This window comes from Bos indicus x Bos taurus, chromosome 26 (assembly GCF_003369695.1).
Source record: "Bos indicus x Bos taurus breed Angus x Brahman F1 hybrid chromosome 26, Bos_hybrid_MaternalHap_v2.0, whole genome shotgun sequence".
NCBI classification, from domain to species: Eukaryota; Metazoa; Chordata; class Mammalia; order Artiodactyla; family Bovidae; genus Bos; species Bos indicus x Bos taurus.
The window spans coordinates 32779661-32800827 of record NC_040101.1 but is presented as its reverse complement, the minus strand read 5'-3'; the positions used below and the strand labels follow the sequence as shown (position 1 = coordinate 32800827).

General features: G+C 44.7%; 1 protein-coding gene and 1 non-coding gene across 6 annotated transcripts in view; both read right to left on the bottom strand.

Annotated features, from left to right (window-relative positions):
- MMS19 (MMS19 homolog, cytosolic iron-sulfur assembly component) overlaps positions 1-21167 on the bottom strand; it is a 35681-nt gene that overhangs the window by 3173 nt on the left and 11341 nt on the right. Inside the window, exons 2-22 of one of the 5 annotated variants that reach the window (XM_027528438.1) lie at positions 18666-18714; positions 16244-16344; positions 15385-15470; positions 14924-14998; positions 14441-14510; positions 13931-14059; positions 13783-13844; positions 7580-7666; positions 7101-7175; positions 6613-6690; positions 5815-5953; positions 5417-5571; positions 5075-5153; positions 4543-4668; positions 4246-4327; positions 3835-3935; positions 3569-3718; positions 2165-2320; positions 1037-1136; positions 437-539; positions 220-288 (exon numbers count right to left, since the gene is read on the bottom strand). In XM_027528438.1, the coding sequence (XP_027384239.1) occupies positions 220-288; positions 437-539; positions 1037-1136; positions 2165-2320; positions 3569-3718; positions 3835-3935; positions 4246-4327; positions 4543-4668; positions 5075-5153; positions 5417-5571; positions 5815-5953; positions 6613-6690; positions 7101-7175; positions 7580-7666; positions 13783-13844; positions 13931-14059; positions 14441-14510; positions 14924-14998; positions 15385-15470; positions 16244-16344; positions 18666-18714 (2072 nt within the window). Of the gene's footprint in view, positions 1-219; positions 289-436; positions 540-1036; positions 1137-2164; positions 2321-3568; positions 3719-3834; positions 3936-4245; positions 4328-4542; positions 4669-5074; positions 5154-5416; positions 5572-5814; positions 5954-6612; positions 6691-7100; positions 7176-7579; positions 7667-13782; positions 13845-13930; positions 14060-14440; positions 14511-14923; positions 14999-15384; positions 15471-16243; positions 16345-17020; positions 17040-18665; positions 18715-21167 lie in introns of those variants that run through there. The other 4 variants (XM_027528439.1, XM_027528440.1, XM_027528441.1 and 1 more) reach the window with 4 other exon arrangements.
- LOC113884729 lies at positions 3123-3244 on the bottom strand. Its single transcript, XR_003508997.1, has one exon. It is a non-coding gene; the product is annotated as a small nucleolar RNA SNORA28 (small nucleolar RNA).

The following is a 21167-nucleotide window of genomic DNA, read 5'->3' as shown; positions in this document are numbered from 1 at the left end:
AAACCTGGTCATGTCATGGACCCAGAGAACATTTGAACTCCAAGAGACAACCAGAAGAGAGTGGCAGCAGGGGCCAGGGTGAAGGGGAAGTGAATTCTCCAGTGGGCAAAGCAGAAAATCAGCTTAGCTGTGACAAATTTCAGCCCAGAAGTCACCTGGGCTCCAGCTCCCTTGGTCAGGATTAAACTGGGGTTTTCCCCAAAGGTTGTGGTCACTTACGTTTCGAGGCAGGGAGCAGACAAAGGCCATAAGCAGTGCGACCAGTCGCCTCTGCCCTGAGGAGCCATCCTGTAAGGAAGAAGGGCCCTATCAAGCCTGTCCCACCAGCAAGAGACTTGTGCCCCTGAAGACACCCATCCCAGATTCCCCAGAAAGATCTGAAGGGCAGATGTCCCAAGACTGTTCCCCATCTGGGTCTGATCCATCGGACCCTCACCTGGAATGGCTGGAATCTGCCAGAGAAGCTGTTTTCAGGCAGGAAGGAGATGTTGCCGTCCAAGAAGAGGGGCACGATGTGGGCGACACTCTGGGAGGCTAAGCTAGGGGGTACACCCAGTGTCACCAAGGAGCCAGGGTTCGACAGCAGCCCTGGGGTTCCTGGGACTCACTGAGTCCAGGGACCAGAGCATGCTCATTCACACCTTCAACAAATACTAACTCAGCACATACTACATGCCAGGAACCATTCCTGTCCTGGGCCCTGGTGCTAGAGTAGTGACCCAGCCAGATCAAATCCCTGTTCCCTTGGAGCTTATCATCTAGCAAGAGGACTCTGTATATGTCAAAAATGCTTCACAGGTGACTCTCATGCACACCTATCTGTAGTTAAGAACCACTAGTCCATGGCTCCCCAAACCTTCATCCACAGTCCATGGGGCTAAAAGACCCCTTCTTTCTTTGCCAATAAGACTTACAAAACAAATAACCACCTTCACATTTACATCTGGGTGAGAGGACAGCTCAGAAGGAAATCATCTGCTACTTCCCAAGAATGCTAGCCTCCCTGGGATCAAGTCGAATGCATGATTATACTCACTCAGGGCTCAAGTGGGTGGTGGCAGTGGCAATGACCGATGCCATAGTGGCCAAGACCTCATCCTCCAACAGGACTTTTTTCAGAACTGAGTGCTCCTTCTCTGCCAAATCAAAACACACACAGGCACAGGCCATGACTGTGGCTCACACGATTAGGTCCTGTCCCCCTCGTGACTGGGCCGTGACTCTCGTTACAGCAGGAGCAGTTTGTAACCTGTCCTCTAGTAATGCTGTAGCCCTGGGAACCAGCAGGGCACCAGAAGCAGGAATGTCTAATGTGGGCCACAGAGAGCTCCTGAGAATTGCCTCTGACTAGACAACAGTGGGAAATAAGACTAGCTAATAGGAATATTCTTAACATCAGAACTGTTAGTTTTTTCAAAAACTTAAAGGTAACGTGGATTTATCTTCGTGGCTCCTTTTACACAGCAGCTACCATACACACATACATCACTGTTGTTAAGCATTACGAATTAACTTACTTAATCCTTACCAACTACCCTGTGATACACAGGTATTACTCTCCATCTCCTTTGCACAAGTGAGGGAACGGAGCTTAGAAAGCCTAGGTATTTCACCTAAGCTAGCAGGTGGTGGCTTCCCTAGTGGCTCAGACGGGAAAGACTCCGCCTGCAATGTGGGAGACCTGGGTTTCGATCCCTGGGGAAGGGCATGTATTCTTGCCTTGAGAATTCTTGCCACTCCAGTATTCTTGCCTAGAGAATTCCCATGGACAGAGGAGCCTGACAGGCTGCAGTCCATGGGGTCGCAGAGAGTCGGACACAATTGAGTGACTAAGCACCTAAGTGAGCAAGTGGTAGAGTTGACCGTGAGACCCAACCAGGTCTAAACTCCAGAGCCTAATTCTAACTAATCTAATTACACAGCAATTGAAGGGGAGGGGGGAAAGTGTGCGTCCTTTGAAGTGTTGCTAACACTAGTAGATTTTGGTTCTCTCCAGCGGTCAGCTTGGCACCTTGTGATTAAAGTGAAATCTCATTATGTGGACACAGAATTCAAAAGACACCTCTGCTAGTGCAAAATACCAGCGAAACCCTGCAGGTGGCAGGGCTGTTCACCACAGTGGAAAGGCTGGGGTGAGAGGGACGGGTGAGAAGGGGCAAGTTACCTGGCGCGGAAGCCTGCACAACCAAGGCAAGCAGGCAGGGTACAGCTGTCTGATGGAAGTACCAGCAGCTCTCGGGGTCGCGCTGGCAGTTTTCGGCCACTTGCTGGAGGCTCTGACAGACAGCAATAACTTCACTGGTTCCTGGACTCACACTCCCTGTGTGGCGAGAAAGTTTTCCGTAAGATTTTCTTAAAAGCACTCCCCGGTCTGTCAGATACGGGACATAGGAAGACTAATCAAAGGTAAGTATCTTATTAATATAAAGAGCCAAGTCATTTTATCTAGGAGCAGAGATCTGCCCTGCCAGCTCTGCAACAGAAGCACTGATACACAGTGTGGGGGTGTGGGGAGCTACCCTCCTGCACAGTCGGAGATCTATGTGTCAGTTATAACCATTCTCTTCGAAGCGGTTCTTCCGGATCTGCAGTTCTGCATCTGTGGACTCAACCAACTGCGATCATGTACTATAGTTTTTACCCAGTGAAAAAAAATGTGTGTGTGCTGTACAAACTTTAAGGGTCAAACATACATTCTCCTTTAGTTTTCAAAACAACCCCCTCAGCAGTATCATTTCCCCCATTTTGTAGAGGAGGATGTGAAAGCTCAATAAATTAGCAGTGGTTTTTCCAGGGTCACAGTAAGTGCAAAAGTCAGGGATCAAACCCAGGCCGTGCTCTGAATCCAGTGTTCTTTCTATTCTGTATCAGGTGCTGGATCATCCTCTGTTGACTGGATCAACCACAAAGGACAGGGCAGTACAGAGTGCGGAGCTTAGGGAATTAGTGAGGGCCCATGGTGGGCATGCACAGGTTCGTAACAGCCACAGCTGTTGTCACTTGTGAGGAGCAGTGCTCCTCAAACTCCAGGGTGTGTACAATTTACCGGGAGATCCTGCTAAAATGCAGATTCTGACCAGTGGGGCCTGAGATTGTGCATTTCTTTTTTTTTCAGCTGGAACACTGTTTAAGTCTATATAACGCCTTGTCTCGGAGAGAAGAGAATACCGGAATAGGTTAGACTTTCTTTCTATAGCAAGCTCAAATTGTTTCAGACAGTTTTATCTGCTACAGAGTGCTACTTGCATGAGATTCTGCATTTCTAATAAGCTCCCAGATCATGCCCACGCTCCTGGCTGATGCACTCTATTTTGAGTAGCATAGCCTTACAGTGGTGCTTTTCAATGGATTCCACACGGAAATCATCGAGGCATTCTTAATAATTGTTGCTCCTTAGAGACTGAATCAGTTGGACTGCATGAGGCCCAGGCAGTCAGCATTTTTTCAAGTTCCTATGTGACTCTTACTAGAGCCATCACTGGAACCACTGTTTTAGACACATCAACTCCAAACCTGACTGCAGCTCCCCCTCCAGCCCAGCTCCTCAGTGACTGTTCCCTGTAGTCACCTCTGTTCATCTGGCACAGATGCTGCAGCAGAAGAGGCAGCGTCTCCTTGACGATGCTGGGATGTGTGGATATAGCTGATAAGGCTTGCAGACAGCGTGGATGCCGGGAGCACCTGGTGGGCCCATCCGCTCTAGCCAAATCTGACTCCTCTGAAAAGCAACCCAGGAGATCAGGTTTCACTGTGTGATGGCAAGCATGAAGGAACCCCCCCGCCCCACCAACTTCCCTGGGAAGGACCAAGCCACAGAAGATCAGAGACACATACCTGTACACAGATCCTCAGCAAGCCTGGGCACTAAGTGGCTGCTGAAGGCCATGGGGTAGAGAGTGGCCAGGGTTCCTGATGCTTCCAGTGCTGCCACCCTGCTGGGGCACAGGGCAGGTGAGCATTAGCTCAGCTGGGTCCAAGGCTCTCTTGCCTAGGCCTGCCATTAGGCAGATTCAGGAGCGTGGGCTTCTGAGACCACCTTTCTAAAAATGCAGGATTCAAGTACCTATACCACTAAGTTGGAAAGGGCTTCTTAATACCCCCCCAAAGAGAACATTCCTACAACAATTGCTCCAACCAGTTAGCAGCCAGAGCCAAGCACAGAGTCCGTGTCCTCTGGGAAAGCCAAGGGTCAGGAGCACAGTGCCCTGGAACAGCTGGCTCTATCTTGCTGTCTTATGTTCTCACCAACTCTGGGAATCCTCCTCCAGGAAGCTCAGTCTGTACAGGTGACCCACTGCTAGCTCCAAGTCCCCAGAAGACAGGAGATCTGTATTAGAAGGAGACATGAACCTCATCTTTCTTCCCCAGCAGCCACCACCATCCTTCCCAAATCATAATCCCAAATCCCAATTTGGGATCATAGAAATCCCAAATCATACAGAATTGTGAGAACCAGGGAATAAAGACTGCTCTTTCTTTAAGACAGAAAACCACAGCAAAGGGACCAAAAACTCCAATCTTTTTTCTTTCCCTTAAGTGTACCTGGTTGAGCACCCAACACTGTGAGTGTACGAATGCCAACAAGCTGAAGCTGGGTGTTGGGGTCTGTCAGGGCCATGAACATCAGTGAGCACAGCTGGTCCTTGAAGCCACTCAGAGGTCTTTCATCTAGGGAGAGACAGAGTCCAGGTTAGAGGGAAACCTCATTCAGCACTGATGCAAAGATAACTTGGGGCAGATTTTTTTTTTGGCTGTGTAGCATCGAACGTGGGATCTTAGTTCCCCAACCAGGCATCAAACCAATGCCCCCTGCAGAGGAAGCATGGAGTCCTAACTACTGGATCAGGGAACTCCTGGGACAGATTTAGAGAATTTAACCCATTGGATACCCAGGAAGTACACTAGGAAAAAAAATGAACAGGTCTCATTTCTTAAGTGTTCTCTTGTGCTACAACTTGCAAACAACAGGTTGGCTGTTCCAGGCCACTTCTCTGTAGCACTCCTGGCCTGCCCTCCTTTACAGGGCTACAGAGCTCAGCACCCCCTGGCCAGCACACCTAGAAGATGGCCTCACCCTTGTCTTCATAGCTCCATTTCTGCTGCAGCTTCAAAAAACCCAGGATCATTTCAAGGATTGTCCTCCGCTGGTTGCTCTGTAATGTTTTAAGGGGTATGGGGTCAAAGACTACCTTTTAATGGATTTCAGTCTTGCTACTATGGAAGTGGGGAGAATTATCGTTGTGCATAAGAGTGTGAGGAAAAGAGTGAACAAGGGAACCAGAAGCAGCTAATGGGAGCTAATGGGAGCAAAACCCAAGATCTACTATATCTAGGCCCCAGCGTAACACAGCTTTCTCTGTGAGAGCCATCCTAGCCCAGGGTCCCATCATTTCCTGGAAAGATTCTGCTTCCTTACCTGACTGTGCTTGTGGAACTGTTCCAGCAGCAGAGGCAGCACGTTGCTGGTGACGTGGTCGCAGGCCCGGGCAGACGCGCCTGCAGCCGCCTGCAGCAGTTTGGCGCTAGGCCACACCAATTTCATGTCTGGTTCACACAGATGGTGCCTGCAGTCTAGAGAGGCAGCACATCACAGACCCGGGGAGTAGGCTGAATGTCGCCCGGTTCCCCTGCAGGTCACAGAAGCTGGAGGCTGAGCCCCAGGACTAGCAGTTATTACATAAATATCTTTCAATTCAAAGCAGGGCTCCAATACGCAAATCACTGATCTTGGGGGCTGATCTTGAAAGGTCACTGGCCTTGAGGAATTTCCCTCTGTTGTGTGCATTCCCCTTTCTAGCTGCCATGCCCCATTACCCTGTAGAATGTTGCTAAGGAAGGAGTCAAGGAGGTCCTCAGCATCGGCCCTCAGCACAGAGCGAGACAAACACGCAGTCAGGGAGTTGAGGGCCGCCAGGCCCTCGGCCTCTACCCGCTCACTTGCCGTCTGGAACACCTGTCAGGGAGGGATCCCATGGCTACTGAGGTGAGCCTGCACCAGGTGAGACCCTACCCACCTGCTGCCTATTTCCTTTCTTGGGAGAGGGCGGTGAGAACCTTTAGGGCACAACAGTGGAAATTAACTCCTCACGTGAGTTTCATCTCAATTGATGTATTCTCACTAAGTCCTTAGTCCCACTAGGATATTGATACACATCTTTTCTTTCCTTTTCAATTCTGATTGTGCTGCACAGCATGTGGGATCTTAGTTCCCCACTGAGGGAATGAACCCACGCCCCCTGCACTGAAAGCATGGAGTCCTAATCACTGGATCGCCAGGGACGTCCCCACATACTTTTTTGAGAAACTGAATACCAACCTTGAGCGGTGGTTGTTGGGATCCCTTTCCCCAAGTCTCTTCCTCTCCCCCTCTACTCGGAGTGACCTATGCCCTTTACCATGGAAGGACAGGAAGCGGGCAATGGGAGACTGATCACGTCATCAGTAAGCAGCTGGCCCTACCCATATCATTCAACCAAAGTATGCCCCTTGGCTCTCCTGCTGAATAACCAGGCACAGCAACAGAGGGGAAAAGGATAGGGTAGGTTAGCTCCCCTCATGCCTGACCTGACAACTAGGAGTTAAGAGTAGTCAGTTTATCTAAGTGACACTCACCTCTCTGCGGATAGAAGCCCAGAGGCTGGGGAGGAAGTCCTTTAGTTCTTTCTGCCCGTATACGGCACAGCAAGCATTCTGCCAGGGAGAGCAGAGGTTAACGGCCGTCTACACTCTCAGACTTCCTGGGACGTGCAGCCCCCTCAGCATAATTGCACCTGAAAGAGGCGGCTCTCAGCAGTAAGACCAGCAGGGGTTCACAGCCATCCTACCCAGACCACTGAAAAACAGGACCTCGTCCCAACTGATGGAAACAAGCCTGAAGAGGGAGCCCCGGTCAGCCTTTCCTCAGCTGCCACTCTGTTACTACAGAACAGGACAAAACGCAGCTGCGGGCTGTACGTCAACCTACAGGCCAAGACCTTGGGTATCCCTCTCCTGAGGCCCAGGGAACAGCTCCCCGACTCTCTAAGAATCAGTCCATAATCCTGTAGCACTGCTAAATTGTCTAAAGACAGCTGGGTCCTCAAAAGAGAGAAATCACTCACCAGAGTCTGCAGAGAATCCAGCTTGGCACTCAGAATCTCGGAGTCCACTTTCTCAATCAGCAGGGGCAGCAGGAACTGTGGGAGAGAAGGAAGAACTGAGCATGAGGCCAGCCCACCATGTCCTTGCTGCCACCAGCCCCCGGGGTAGGCACTACGTCACCGAGTTGCACTGAGTCAGGAGTTGTGACTGTAAACCAATCTCCCTCCCAAGCCATGGCCGGACTCCTGAAAAGTGACCTGAAAAGTGGGCTAGCTGGCAAAGCTAAAGAATCTCAAAAGATAGCACCACATAGGGACTGGATTACTATCTTAAATGAAGAGATGGTAAAGTTTTCTACTTCAAAGGTCTGAAGACACTTGCAGGATGCCATACCCTAGAATGCAAACTGGATCTTTCTTTTCCTCCATGCCTTTAACTGTTCTTTCTTCTGACCCTTCTGAGGGCTGAGACTACATGCCCTAACTCTGGCCAGACCCACCTCAGCAAAGCGTGGTGTGGAAGCCAGCACAGCTCGAAGACTCAGGATGAGATCTTCTCTCTGGATGCCATGGGGATCATTAGGTGGCTGCAAAAGGGAGAAGAGGCGTGGCCTTGTATCTCTTTTTAGACCATGCCTGGACACAGGACTGAACCTACCAACCCTGCAGAACAGGGTGAGATTTACAGCCAAATTGCCAGAAAAGTGGTACAAGGCCCCAGAAGGAAGACAGCTTGCTCTTTCGTGTTGTTCCTTGGGAAATTTCTGTCTGTCGGGCCTTTATTTTCTATCTGATCACGCAGTTTCCATCTGATCTATCATCTCACCACTCAGAGATAAACACCCTTAACTTTTTGGTGCAACTTTCTTCTCTGTATATAGGGTATTATGACTATGTGATTGGTAGACACTGTTTCCCTTTAAAATATATACAGCTTTAGAAACCATGAATCTTTTGAACATATGGTTTGCCGTCTATTTTTTCACTTCGTACATTAGGTACATTTTTTTCATGTTATTATTCTTTCATAGCATTTGTTTTAGTGGCTGATACTATTTCATTGTGTGGTTGAGCGACAATTTATTTGGATAATCTCCCTTTGATGGACAATTCTATTTTTCCACCCTTATAAAAAGCTGTAATTCTGGCAATATAAAAGCATTGATGATTTCTGTATAAAGAGGCAGATTTTTTTAATTGAAGTATACAGTTGACTTATAATACTGTGTTAGTTTCAGGTGTACAGCAAAGTGGTTCAGTTATATACATTTATATGTATCTTTTAGATTCTTTTCCATTATAGGTTATTATAAGGTATTATAGTTCCCTGTTTTATACAGTAAACCTTTGTTGTTTATCTGTTTTATATATAATGATATGTATTTGTTAATCCTGTTCAGTTCATTTCAGTCGCTAAGTCGTGTCCAACTCTTTGCGACCCCGTGGACTGCAGCATGCCAGGCTTCCCTGTCCATCGCCAACTCCCAGAGTTTACTCAAACTCATGTCCATAGAGTCGGTGATGCCATCCAACCATCTCATCTTCTGTCATCCCCTTCTCCTCCTGCCTTCAATCTTTCCCAGCATCAGGATCTTTTTCAGTGACTCAGTTCTTCGCATCAGGTGGCCAAAGTAGTTTCAGCTTCAGCATCAGTCCTTCCAATGAATATTTAGGACTGATTTCCTTTAGGATGGACTGTACTCCTATATATCCTGTTAATCCTGTATTCCTGATTTATTCCTCCCCAATCTCTTTTAAAACCCTTTGGTAACCGTAAAGTTCGTTTCCTATGTCTGTGAGTCCCTTTCTGCTTTGTAAATGAATTAATCTGTATTACTTTTTAGAGTCCACATATAAATGGTAACATATAATTGTCTGTGTCTTACTTAGTATGAAAATCTCTAGGTCCTCTACTTTGTTGCATGTATCTTTTCAAATTAGAGTTTTCATCATTTCCAGATATATACCAGAGGAGTGGGACTGCTGGATCATAAGGTAATTCCATTCTGTTTTCCATAGCAGCTGCCCAATTTACATCCCTACCAACAGTGAAGGAGTGTTCCATTTTCTCCACACCCTCTCCAGCATTTATTATTTGTAGACTTCTTGATGATGGCCATTCTGACTAGGGGCTTCCCTGGTGGTTCAGATGGTAAAGAATCTGCCTGCAATGTGGGAGACCTGGGTTTGATCCCTGGGTTGGGAAGATCCCCTGGAGAAGGGAAAGGCTACCCACTCCAGTATTCTGGTCTGGAGAATTCCATGGACTGTATAGTCCATGGGGTTGCAAAGAGTCGGACACGACTGAGAGACTTCCACTTCACTTCACTTCATTCTGACTGGTGTGAGGTGATACCTCTTTGTAGTTGTAATTTGCATTTCTTGAATAATTAGCAAAGTTAAGGATCTTTTCATGTGCCTATTAGCCATGTGTATGTCAAGAAGGCAGACTGAAAACATAGATCAGATTTTCCTTTTTTTCTTTGAAACCCCACCAAAAATGCAGTAAGGGGATTTTCTTTTCTTTCTTTTTTTTAAGATATAAAGCTAAAGGGTGAAGAGGACAAGAGATATTAGGAACAAAATTGTAAAAGCAGATGGGTAAGAAGAAAATGACTTAGAGCCAAAACAACAGAATCCTCAGTAGGCTTGGGGAAAGCTTAGTAACTCTCCATATACACCACACAGTCTCCTCACAAAGCTTTGCAACCAGCAGTACCAGGTGCCTTTGGAACTGGGAGTGGGGTTAGAGAAGCAGTCTGACCTCCCAGATTGCTTCTCAAGTCCTTCTTAGCTGCAGCAGAATCTGGGGGTTTAATTCTTGGAGAGGGTGAGACAGAGCTGAGACAAAAATGCAGTTGAGGGCCAGGGTGCTGAATCAAAAGAGGTCTAAGTGGGAATTCCCTGGATGTCCAGTGGTTAGGACTCAGTGCTTTCACTGCCAAAGTCCTAGACCAGGAATAAAGATCCTGCAACCTGGGGGTTCCCAAATTATCCATGTAAGCCACTCTACAGGGAAGTTCATCCTCAATCAGCCCATTCTATGTGCTCAGAGCTCCCACTCAGCTTTATAATCCTCACTTTGAAACATGTGCAAACTCCCAAGGATTACTAGATATCTGAAGAAAGCCTCTAACCTGGAAATAGAGAACAACATAAATTGAAAAAAAACTTGGACGAAACAAAGACCACACGTGTGGGGAGAGTTTTCAAGAATGGTAAGAAAGTAATTCATTCATGGGTTAAATAAGAATAGAATGCTATTAAAAAAAAAAAAAAACATTCAAAAAATCATCAAAAATGACAATAAAAGGCCCTGGGAAATTCAAAGCATGAGTGCAGAAATGAAAAAATCAACCGCTGGGAGACGCGCTGGCCCTGGGCCTTTCTGCGCTCGGATCCCTTCCTCAGGCTGTAGGCTGCATTCTCCAGGTTCCCACAGTGGCCGAGGTTCAGTCAATGGGAAGCAGTTGTAGATGAATGCAGGTCAGAAGGAAAGGAAAACCCAGGACATTTCTTCCCATCTCTATTTAGTGGGCACGTTCACCACTGGCAGCATCTCCTCCTTGGCTCCAGGTCCCACTGAAGGCCTCTGTTTTGTCATACTTTCAGCCCCTGAGGTCCAGTAACATCAACTTTTCCCTTTGTCCCTCCAGCCTCAGGGTGGTAATGGTTTCCTGCTATTGACAGGTTGCCTCACTATCCCTTGTTTGGCTTCTCAGCTCTCCCATAACTTGTACAAACAATTTCCAGCATTAAATTATTTGTTTTAAATACCAAAGTGGTTTCTGTTTTTCATGCCTGGACTCTGACTGATAGAAAAGATAAAAATAAAATTTTCTTATAAAATAACAAAAAGGTAAAGGAAGGAAATATGAAAGAAAAGGTAAAAGACTGACAGGAGTTCCCAAAGGAAGGAGCAGAGAACTAACAGAGGGAAAAAATCATCAATGAAAGAATGCCAAGAAAATTTCCCAGGCCGGAAGGACATGACCTTCCAGACTGACAGGACCTACCGAGTACCCAATACAATGCATGAAAACAGACCTGTACTAAGGTACATCACTGTGAATTTTCAATATATTGGGGGGAAATAATCAACGCTTAAAAGCTTCCCGAAAAGAGGGAAAAAAAGTGAACATAAAAGTCTTGCAAAGCAGAAATAATTCAGACTTCTTCACAGCAACTGAAAATTAGAAGTAAATATAGCAATGTCTTCAATTTTATACCCATATTATCAGTAAGTGTGAGCAAAGAATGAAGAGATTCTAGATTTACGAAAAGGAAAACATTTTATACTCTTTTTACACCCATGGGAAGCTCATAAGGGACGAGCATCACCAAAATGAAGGAATAAACCATAAAATGAGGAATACATAAATACAAAAAATGGAGATTTGATCCAAGAGAAAAGATAAAAGGATCCTTAGATGATGGGAAAGAAAGATTCAGTATTGACTCTGCATTAAGAGTAGGAAGCAACCAGCTAAGACTGTATGGCTAAGACTGGTTTTTACATTTTTAAATGGTTGAAAAACAAGTCAAATAATATCTTGTGGCACATGAAAATTATATGAAATGTGAATTCCCAAGTCCATAAATGTATTTATTGCAATACAGACCCTGTATCACATTCCAGTGGCGAGGGCCATTTCTGTGATGGAACAGCACAGGTGAAGAGTTTCAATGGGGAACATAAGGCCCACAAAGTCTAAAATAGCAGCTATCTCGCCCTAACTTCTACTGCTGTGATCCATGATGATGACGGCAAGTGGCCTATACAGATCGATAAGACCGTAAAGAATATTTTTAACACAAATTTAACACTGAAAGCCAGGTGTCCCTATTTTAACTGACAAGAGCTTTCTGCTTCCCATAGACCACACTGTGGGAAAAAAACACACAACTCTGCTCAAATAAATTTTCCAATTATTATCTATAAACTTGTTTTGCCTAGAACATCTCCGAGAAAATATATAAGCAGTTGGGAGCAATGATTATCTCTGAAAGGAAAATGGTTGGTGGCAGTAAAGAGGCTTAATTCTCTAAATGTTGCATGGTGTTCACTGTACTATCTTTCAAAAAAAAAAAAAAAATTCTTGCCCACCCTAAAATTTTAAGTGCACATATTCCTAAATTTTAGGAATTTATCCTACTGTTACATCCATAAACCCACGTATGTGTGAAATGATACATGTACAGGCAGGGTATGTTAGGTGGCAGCATTGCTTGTAACAGAAAAGATTAGCAAAAACCTTTGTCCCATGGAGGACAAGTAAAATTAATTAGGTATTTCCATGCAAAGGAAAATCACAGTCATAAAGAATAAAGAGCTAATTTATATACTGCTATGGAACCCTCTCCAAGATATACTGCTAAGTGAAAACGCCAAACGATAGGAAAAATGTGTAAATCCACTACCATTTTTATGGGAAAAGGGAAGAGCATTTTTTAATACATGGATGAAAAAGCTCTGTAAGATACAGACGTAACTGATAAAACTGGTTGACAGCGGAGAAATAAACTTGATGGTATGTAGATTTTTCACCTATTTGTACCTTTTGTATTTTGAATCCTGTGAATATATTATCTTTTCAAAACAAACACAAAATAAAGAAAGTAAAAACAGAAAAATCTGGCAGCCTAACCAAGAGCTTTCAAGAGTTCAAAGGCTTAAATACTTCTGAGCAGAAATAGTGATACTGATTACAAAAGCAATGAAAAGAATATTAGGAGAGAGGTGGTCCCAGCAACATGATGTCAGCTAAAATAAGCTGCTAAGAAATTCCCTATGGCAAAAATGGCTTTTTATCTTAAAGGCAGGGAAAGTCAATAGTGAAAGTCACTCAGTCATGTCCAACTCTTGGAGACCCCATGTACTATATAGTCCATGGAATTCTCTAGGCCAGAATACAGGAATGGGTAGCCTTTCCCTTCTCCAGGGGATCTTCCCAACCCAGGGATCGAACCCAGGTCTCCCGCATTGCAGGTGGATTCTTTACCAGCTGAGCCACAGTGGAATCTTCCCAACCCAGGAATCGAACTGGGGTCTCCTGCATTGCAGGTAGATTCTTTACCAACTGAGCTCTGATGTAAATTTGATGTGTGTGGTATAATTCCTTTCATTTCTTCCAAATTACTAATGCTTTCATCTACATACCATGCATACCCATAAAGTGCTGAGACCCTGAGTATTCGAAAAGAGAAGGTGAATCAAGATGCAGAGTGGGAGAAGGTCTGAGGGCATCGAGAAAACACCTCCTGTACATGCTACGCTCAACTGTGTCTTCGTTTCTATTGCCTGAGATGTGCCCTGAGAATCCAGGATCATATGCTACATATCCTTCAGAAACCAAATGAAATCCTATTTTATCTGTGAGTCAGTTCCTGCCTACTCTAGCTCACACTCAACTCTGTCTTTGAACAACTGTACCACCTCTTGTTTCGGTCCATAATCTCTTACTGTTACTTAAATGTTTCAACTTTCAAGGACATGAATCATGTTCTACAATCCTGTAGTTCTAAGCACTAAGTACATTTTTAGGAAGTATGTTTTTCCACTTCCCGGTTTACTGACGTGCTAAGTTCTTGAGGGCAGGGGTCGTTTCTTTTTGTTCACTGCTGTACCCTCAGAGCCTAGAACTGGGCCTGGCACACAACAGACACTCAGTATTTGAATGAATGAATGAAAGGTACTACTTACAGGAGTAAAATCAATAGGGAAGTAACAAGATGTCACTTCAAACAACTCCTCCACAAAAGGTCCTAAAGGCAACAGAGAAAGAAGGAGGACTTACAAGCCTTTCATCTGACAAGCCCCAACCAGCTAATCCAAAGCTACAAGGACGTACCCAGGCTGTAGTCTCTAGAGATGAGGTCATAGACAATGTGGAAGGCCACCAGAAGATTACGGGGATCCTTTTCCCCATCCATCACCTGGATGAAGCCAAAGGTGAAATCAGCTCCTAGGCCCTTCAGCTCTGGGGAGGAGAGAACCAGGTCACTACTGTCCCACAAGATAAGAAAGCGGGGCTTTCTTCTGGCCTGTGTTTTCCCTCTCTCACTGCCTCCCTCTTCACGCCTCCCAGAGCCGACCATTTCTGTTTTCCTATTCCAAGAGAGTCCTCAGTGAAGAGAAGATGTGCAACAATATATAATGGTTATGGAGGTAGGAATTTAACACCTCAGCTCAAGCTCCACCCTTCCTTTACTTTACTGGGGAGTGAGCGACTCCCAGTTTCCCTTCATCTTCCTTTCAGAGTACTGACTCTTTCATATTACCCTGGGCTAAAATCAGTCCTGGTAAAGGGGGAAGAAAAGTTGTGTTCACTTTTCAGGTTTCCGAAAGCCCTGCCTCTCACCTTCCTCCCGGGCTCGCATGAAGTTGGTGATGATACTGTAGACTGTGTGCCGGTCCACCTGGGGCAGGGACTTAGTAGGAGAGACAGAAGAAAGTGAAGGAAGTGCCCAGAGAATACCTCAGCTGGCAAAAGTACTTCCTGCTTCATCGTCTCTAACTGGGTAATTCTCTTTATACCAGAATAAGATGAACCTCAGGGAAATGCAGAGAAAAGGTATGGCTATGGTCCAGCAGTCTAGCAGTGGAACCAATAACCCAAACCTGCCTGCTATGTGCCTCACTTTCTTTAGGTGTGAGAGGACACAGGTCAGATGTACTTGCATGCCTCCCTCTCCTTATACAGTAGCAAGGGACAGCAGGCACATATGACCAAAGGCCTGTAAGAGTTCAGAACTCTTAGAAGGCAATTTATTTTTTGCCATGTAATTCTAGTTATGTCAAGGGCTGGAAGATAGAAAATACCGAAGTGACCATTATCACTCACCTGTACGTGGACCTCCTGAAAGATGGCTTTAAGCACAGAGACTGCCAGCCCTGGGGGCAGGGTCACACACAGGCTCTGGGGGAGAAGAGAAGTGTGAACACAGAGGGAATTCTGGAAATTTTAGTGTAGCCTTCAAGCCTAAAACTGGCCTATCTAACTACAGTGGGAATTACAACATCCAGGCTGGGGAAGAAATGCTGATGGTGAGAAACATGGTCCCTTTTCTCAAGCTGATTAGGTCTCTGCAGCTCCTTCCAGGTTGACTCTGAATTCCAGTCCCCAAAGGACACTTTTACTCTCCAGACTAAAAACAGAAGTGGAGCTGGCTGAGACTAGTTTAGCCCCGTATCTAGGCATCTGCTTTGAAGTATCTGAAGTCTCACCCACTAAGGGGAAGGAGAGAATTCACTGGAAATAGATTCCTGTAAACATGGTATGTAATACAGAAAAGGAGAACTCACAAGTGCCCTCAAACCCTGCAGAACAGACGGGATCACAAGATGATGGTCCTTCAGCCGGTTCTCATAGAACAGGATCAGGTGGACCACTGAACAGACCAGAAATTCAGTCATTAGTTTCCACAGGCTGGAGAAGGGCCCGCTGGCATTGCTTCTTCCCAAAGTTTCTAAGAGCTGTTCCTGCTTGGGCTTCACTACAAATTGTCTTCTTCACCTAGGTATGTCCCAAGCCCTCCCATCTGGGGGGTTCCTTCCTTATCTGTCAAGAAAACAGGTGAGCATCTTGGGTTATCCCTTCGCACAGAGGTCACAATCAAACCCATTCTCAACCCGAGACCTGCCTTTCTACAGAACTTGGGTTGGCTCGTTTTCTCACAGGGCCATATGGTAAATATTTCAGGTGTCTAGGACACAGTATGTCACAGCTACTCAGCTGGGCCACTGTAACATAAAAGCCGCATAAACGGCAGGTACATAAATGGACATGGCTATATGCTAATACAGTTTTATTTATAAGAAGAGGCTGCAGTTTGCCTACCCCTGCGATGGAAGATAAATAAGTTGTGGGTTTTTTCCCTCAGGACTTCAAAGCATTTTGATATTTCACTACTTTTCTACTCCAAAACACTACTTTGTCCATTTTACAGACAGAAGACATACTGGGGAAAAAAAACTGTCCAAGGCTACATTTGAAATCTATGTGTCTTGTGTCTCAATTCTTATCTTCTTTGCCACGTATACTAGTGATGTGTGACGACCCTGTGTTAGGAGTTCGAAGATACCGTACGTCCCTCCCTCCCTCCCGCCCTGTAAGCTGGCCTGATAGACACGGAAGGCTTTGGCTCAGCACGCCTACCAGTACCTTCCTTCTCCAGGAGCAGGGAGTGACACTGGAGGAGCACCTGTGACAAAAGCTGGATCCCACGGGCCCGAGTTCGGGGTTCTGGATTCTCTAGAGAAGACCTGGGGGAAAGTAAGATAGAAAGCCTGATATTACCCAGTTCAAACTTCGGAAGTAAATATTTTGCAATTAGTCACACTCACCCCCGGGCATGGAAGCTGGCCCAGGAAGGTACTCTGGAGGCGCTTGGCATTACAAACAACAGTAAGGCCAATCCCCAGATTGGCCTGGAGGTGTCATCAGGGGCATATGTGACACCAACAGAAGTGTCTGTCTCCAGGCACTGACTGGCTGTGGGGCTTACTCTCTCCTCAGTGATATAATTGTGACATTTCTCTGAAAGAGAGCTTAGCAGTTACCCACAGGGCTCAAGAGATAATTGGCAGCTTCTACCAAAACTTCCCTGGTGACTCAGACGGTAAAGTGTCTATCTACAATGCGGGAGACCAGGGTTCAATCCCTGGTTTGGGAAGATCCCCTGGAGAAGGAAATGGCAATCCACTCCAGTACTACTGCCTGGAAAATCCCATGGACAGAGGAGCCTGGAAGAGAGGAGTCCATGGGGTCGCAAAGAGTCGTACACGACTGAGCAACTTCACTTTCACTTTCACCTAAACAGGAGAAGAATAAATATATCACTATTAAAGCAACCATTATAGTCTTTACAACTGGAAATGTACTAAGTAAGATGGTCAGAATAAAAACTTTAACTATTTAGGATTATTGATATGGGAGGACCCAGGCTGAAGCAACAAGGTGATTTATCTTCAAAACAAATCACAGAGATTACATTTAAACATACCACAAGGAATCTAAGCAAAGAAGGAAGCAGAAGACTTCTGAAGGAGAGCTGGCCAGGGTACCTTAAGGAAACAAGGATAAGAGTACCTACGCTGAGCTCAGTCGTCCGGTAGTGTCCGACTCTTTGCTACCCCACGGACTGTAGCCCCTAGGCTCCTCTGTCCATGGAATTTCACAGGCAAGACTACTGTTGCCATTTCCTCATTCCCTCCTCCAGGGGATCTTCCCAACCCACGGATCGAACCCTCATCTCCTGCACTGCAGGTGGATTCTCTACCACTGAGCCACCGGGAAGTCTCAAGAGTACCTATAGCTAGAGGAACTGGGGCAAAAAAGATCAGTCTTGACAGGATACCTGGGATAGGAATTACAGAAAGGGCCCCCACTCAGAAGCAGAAAACTGTGCCTTTAAAAATGGACCAAGGCACACAGATGCTCACAGAAGCATTATTCGGAATAGTCAAAATGTGACAACAACTCAGATATCCCTCAACTGATGAATGGGTAAACAAACTGTGGTATATCCATGTAACAGAATATTATTCAGCAAGCAATGAAGCACTGATACAGGCTACAACAGGAATGCATCTTGAAAACATTATTCCAAATGAAAGAAGACAATCATAAAGATTACATATTATTGTATGCTTCCATTTATCTGAAAGTTTCAGCATAGGTAAATCCACAGAAACAAAGTAGATTAGTGGTTACCAGGTGCAAGGAAGAGAAAGGAGTGGGGAGTGACTGTTAATAGGCGTGGGGTTTCTTTTTGGGGTGATGAAAATGTCCTAAAATTGACTGTGGTTACTAACGGTTGCACAAATCTGTGAATACACACTTTATTATTTATTTTTTAATACACACTTTAAAATGGTGAATTTATGATAGGTAAATTATATCTCAATAAAGCTGTTACTTTAAAAAAATGAACCAAGGCCACAACAACATATGGGAGAAATGCATAATAGTGACCTACCCTCCCATCTTCTCCCCAGTTTTCTATTTCTCTCTGTTTCAGAAGACTCGCTAGCTATGACACTTAACAACCTTTGCTACTAAGACTTTCCAATTTAAATGGTCTTCCAAGAACAAAATATGAGAAGAGCAGGCTTTATACTATAAGCACATGCCTCCTCTGGAGCTTGGAGTATCTGGTTTGAACAGTGGTCTTCCAGCTGTTGTCCCAAGCCTTTCCCTACAGTGGGGAATCCTGTGCCAGGTCAGCCTCCCAGGCGGGGCCCACAGGGTCTGAGTCAGATGCAGGCTGACTAGGATGCCACAGGCGAGGGCGGGGTTAGAGAAGCACCACCCACCCTCACCTAAAGACTGACTTTAGAGGCTCTAAAGGCTGACTCAAGAGCTACTGTGGCCCACAGGCTGTGTTCTCAACACCTCATCAAGGGTCTCAATCAGTTGGCATGAAACTTTTTTCAAGAGAAACATAGGCTTAGCCTGAGGTACTAATATGGAAGGGGGAGGGGAAACTGGGCTGCAGTGGAAGAAATTGAGGACAGAATAACTGTTTTCAGAGTGTACTGCCAGGGCTGATGAGAGTTGTTCTAGAGCAGATCAGATCGCTTACCCAAGGGCTTCCACCACTTGTAACACTGTATAGCTTCCAGATTTCACATCTAGAGGAAAGCAAAAAAAGAAACATGAAACAACAACAATAACAACAAAAAAGTCCATCCTAGGGTTTAATGTCTATATTGCCAATGTTTCTGCCTATCCTGGGTTTACACCTGGGGGTCCACTGTGCTTGCCAAGAGTCCCTCCACACTAGAGACATTTCATAATACTTCAGATATGCAGCTCCAAGTATAAAAACTGAAAAGAAAGCAAATATATCATTTGAAGGTAACCTGATTGTTTACCTAGGAAAATTCAAGAGAAATACATGAAAAAATATTGGAAACAAAAGAACTCATTAGGATGGCTGCTGCTGCTAAGTCGCTTCAGTTGTGTCCGATTCTGTGCGACCCCATAGACGGCAGCCTACCAGGCTCCGCCGTCCCTGGGATTCTCCAGGCAAGAACACTGGAGTGGGTTGCCATTTCCTTCTCCAGTGCATGAAAGTGAAGTCACTCAGTCGTGTCCAACTCTTAGCGACCCCATGGACTGCAGCCTACCAGGCTCCTTCATCCATGGGATTTTCCAGGCAAGAGTACTGGAGTGGGGTGCCAATGCCTTCTCCGATTAGGATGGCTAGGTACAAAATTAATATGAAATTAAGAACTCTCACATATATATGTACACTAGCTTGTAAAATTATATAAAGGAAAAAAGTAATAATAGCAACAAATAAAATTTTAAAGAGAGAGAAAAATACCTCAATATAAATGTAACAGAAAAATGTGAATATCTGAATGGTGAAAACTTTAAAGCATAAGTGAGAAAGTTGATGTGCAAAAAATAATACATAATCAGGCAAATTCTGAAAAAGAGGAATGAGGGTGGAAAGGCAGTTCTTCCAGATAGTAAAAGATTTTTATAAATAAATTTTACAATAATTAAAATATTGTATACTTCTGAATATACTTTATATTCTCCATAAAAAAAGTATAAACAAAAAATAACAGTATAGTATGAGTTCACAGTCAAAGAAATCAATGGTACAAAAATGGAACAGAAAATCCAGAAAGAGACACAAATACATGAGAATATGATTTTAAAAAGCATTATTTCAATTAAAGAAAAACAGACTATTCAATAAATGCTGTTGCAATGATTGGTTATTTGGGGAAAAAACAAAAACAAAAAAACCAATGGCTCTGAATTTTCCACCAAAGTAAATTTCAAATGGATTAAAGAAAAAAAACAGGAGACCATTTCTAAGTATAATATAAAGTTATACTTTAACCATAAAAGAAAAGATTAGTTAAAATTAGCTACATTAAAAAAAAAACCTGGATTTTCTGCAAGGCAAGAAAAAAAATCGTAAGACAAACTAGGAAAATATATATGCAATTCTTGTAACAAAAGGCTATTTTACCAATATAAAAAGAGCTTCTACAAATCAATGAGAAAAAGACCAACAACCAACTTAAAAAATGGGCAAGACCAGAAGATGCTGAACTATATTAACAACAGGAATGCAAACAAACTGGCAAAGATCAAACATTTTGTATAACTCCTATGTTCAGTGATGGCAGGCAGAAATACGGCACTCAAACACTGCAGGTGCCATATAAGTTGGTTCAGCCTTTTTATAGAGGGCATTTTTTCTTCCTTGGCCCATCCACTTGGCATGAGGGATCTTAATGCCCTGACCAAGGTTTGAACCCATGCCCCCTGCTTTGGAAGCACAGAGTCTTAACCACTGGACCACCAGAGAAGTCCCCAGGAAGAGCAATTTGAGAGTATCTTTTAAGTTACAAGTGTATCAATACATATGCTTTAACCCAGGGAATCTTCTCAAAATTTACCCTATGTACTTTAAAAAGTGCAAAATAATGCATGTACAAATTTTCTCACTTCAGAGTAGTTTATAATAGCAAATGACTGTAAATAACAAATGGCCATCAATGATAAGAAATCAGTTAAATTAGTTATAGTACACCCATACAATGGAATTCTCTGTAGCTAACTGAGGAAAAGAAACTGAAAAAAGGCTGAGGAACCTATATATTTACACTAATAATGGAACAAGATTTAAAAGCAGAACATAGAGTGTCAGTTCAGTCAGTTCAGTTCAGTCGCTCAGTCGTGTCCGACTCTTTGCGACCCCATGAATGGCAGCACGCCAGGCCTCCCTGTCCATCACCATCTCCCGGAGTTCACTAAAACTCCTGTCCATCAAGTCGGTGATGCCATCCAGCCATCTCATCCTCTGTCATCCCCTTCTCCTCCTGCCCCCAATCCCTCCCAGCATCAGAGTCTTTTCCAATGAGTCAACTCTTTGCATGAGGTGGCCAAAGTACTGGAGTTTCAGCTTTAGCATCATTCCTTCCAAAGAACACCCAGGGCTGATCTCCTTTAGAATGGACTGGTTGGATCTCCTTGCAGTCCAAGGGACTCTCAAGAGTCTTCTCCAACACCACAGTTCAAAAGCATCAATTCTTCGGTGCTCAGCTTTCTTCACAGT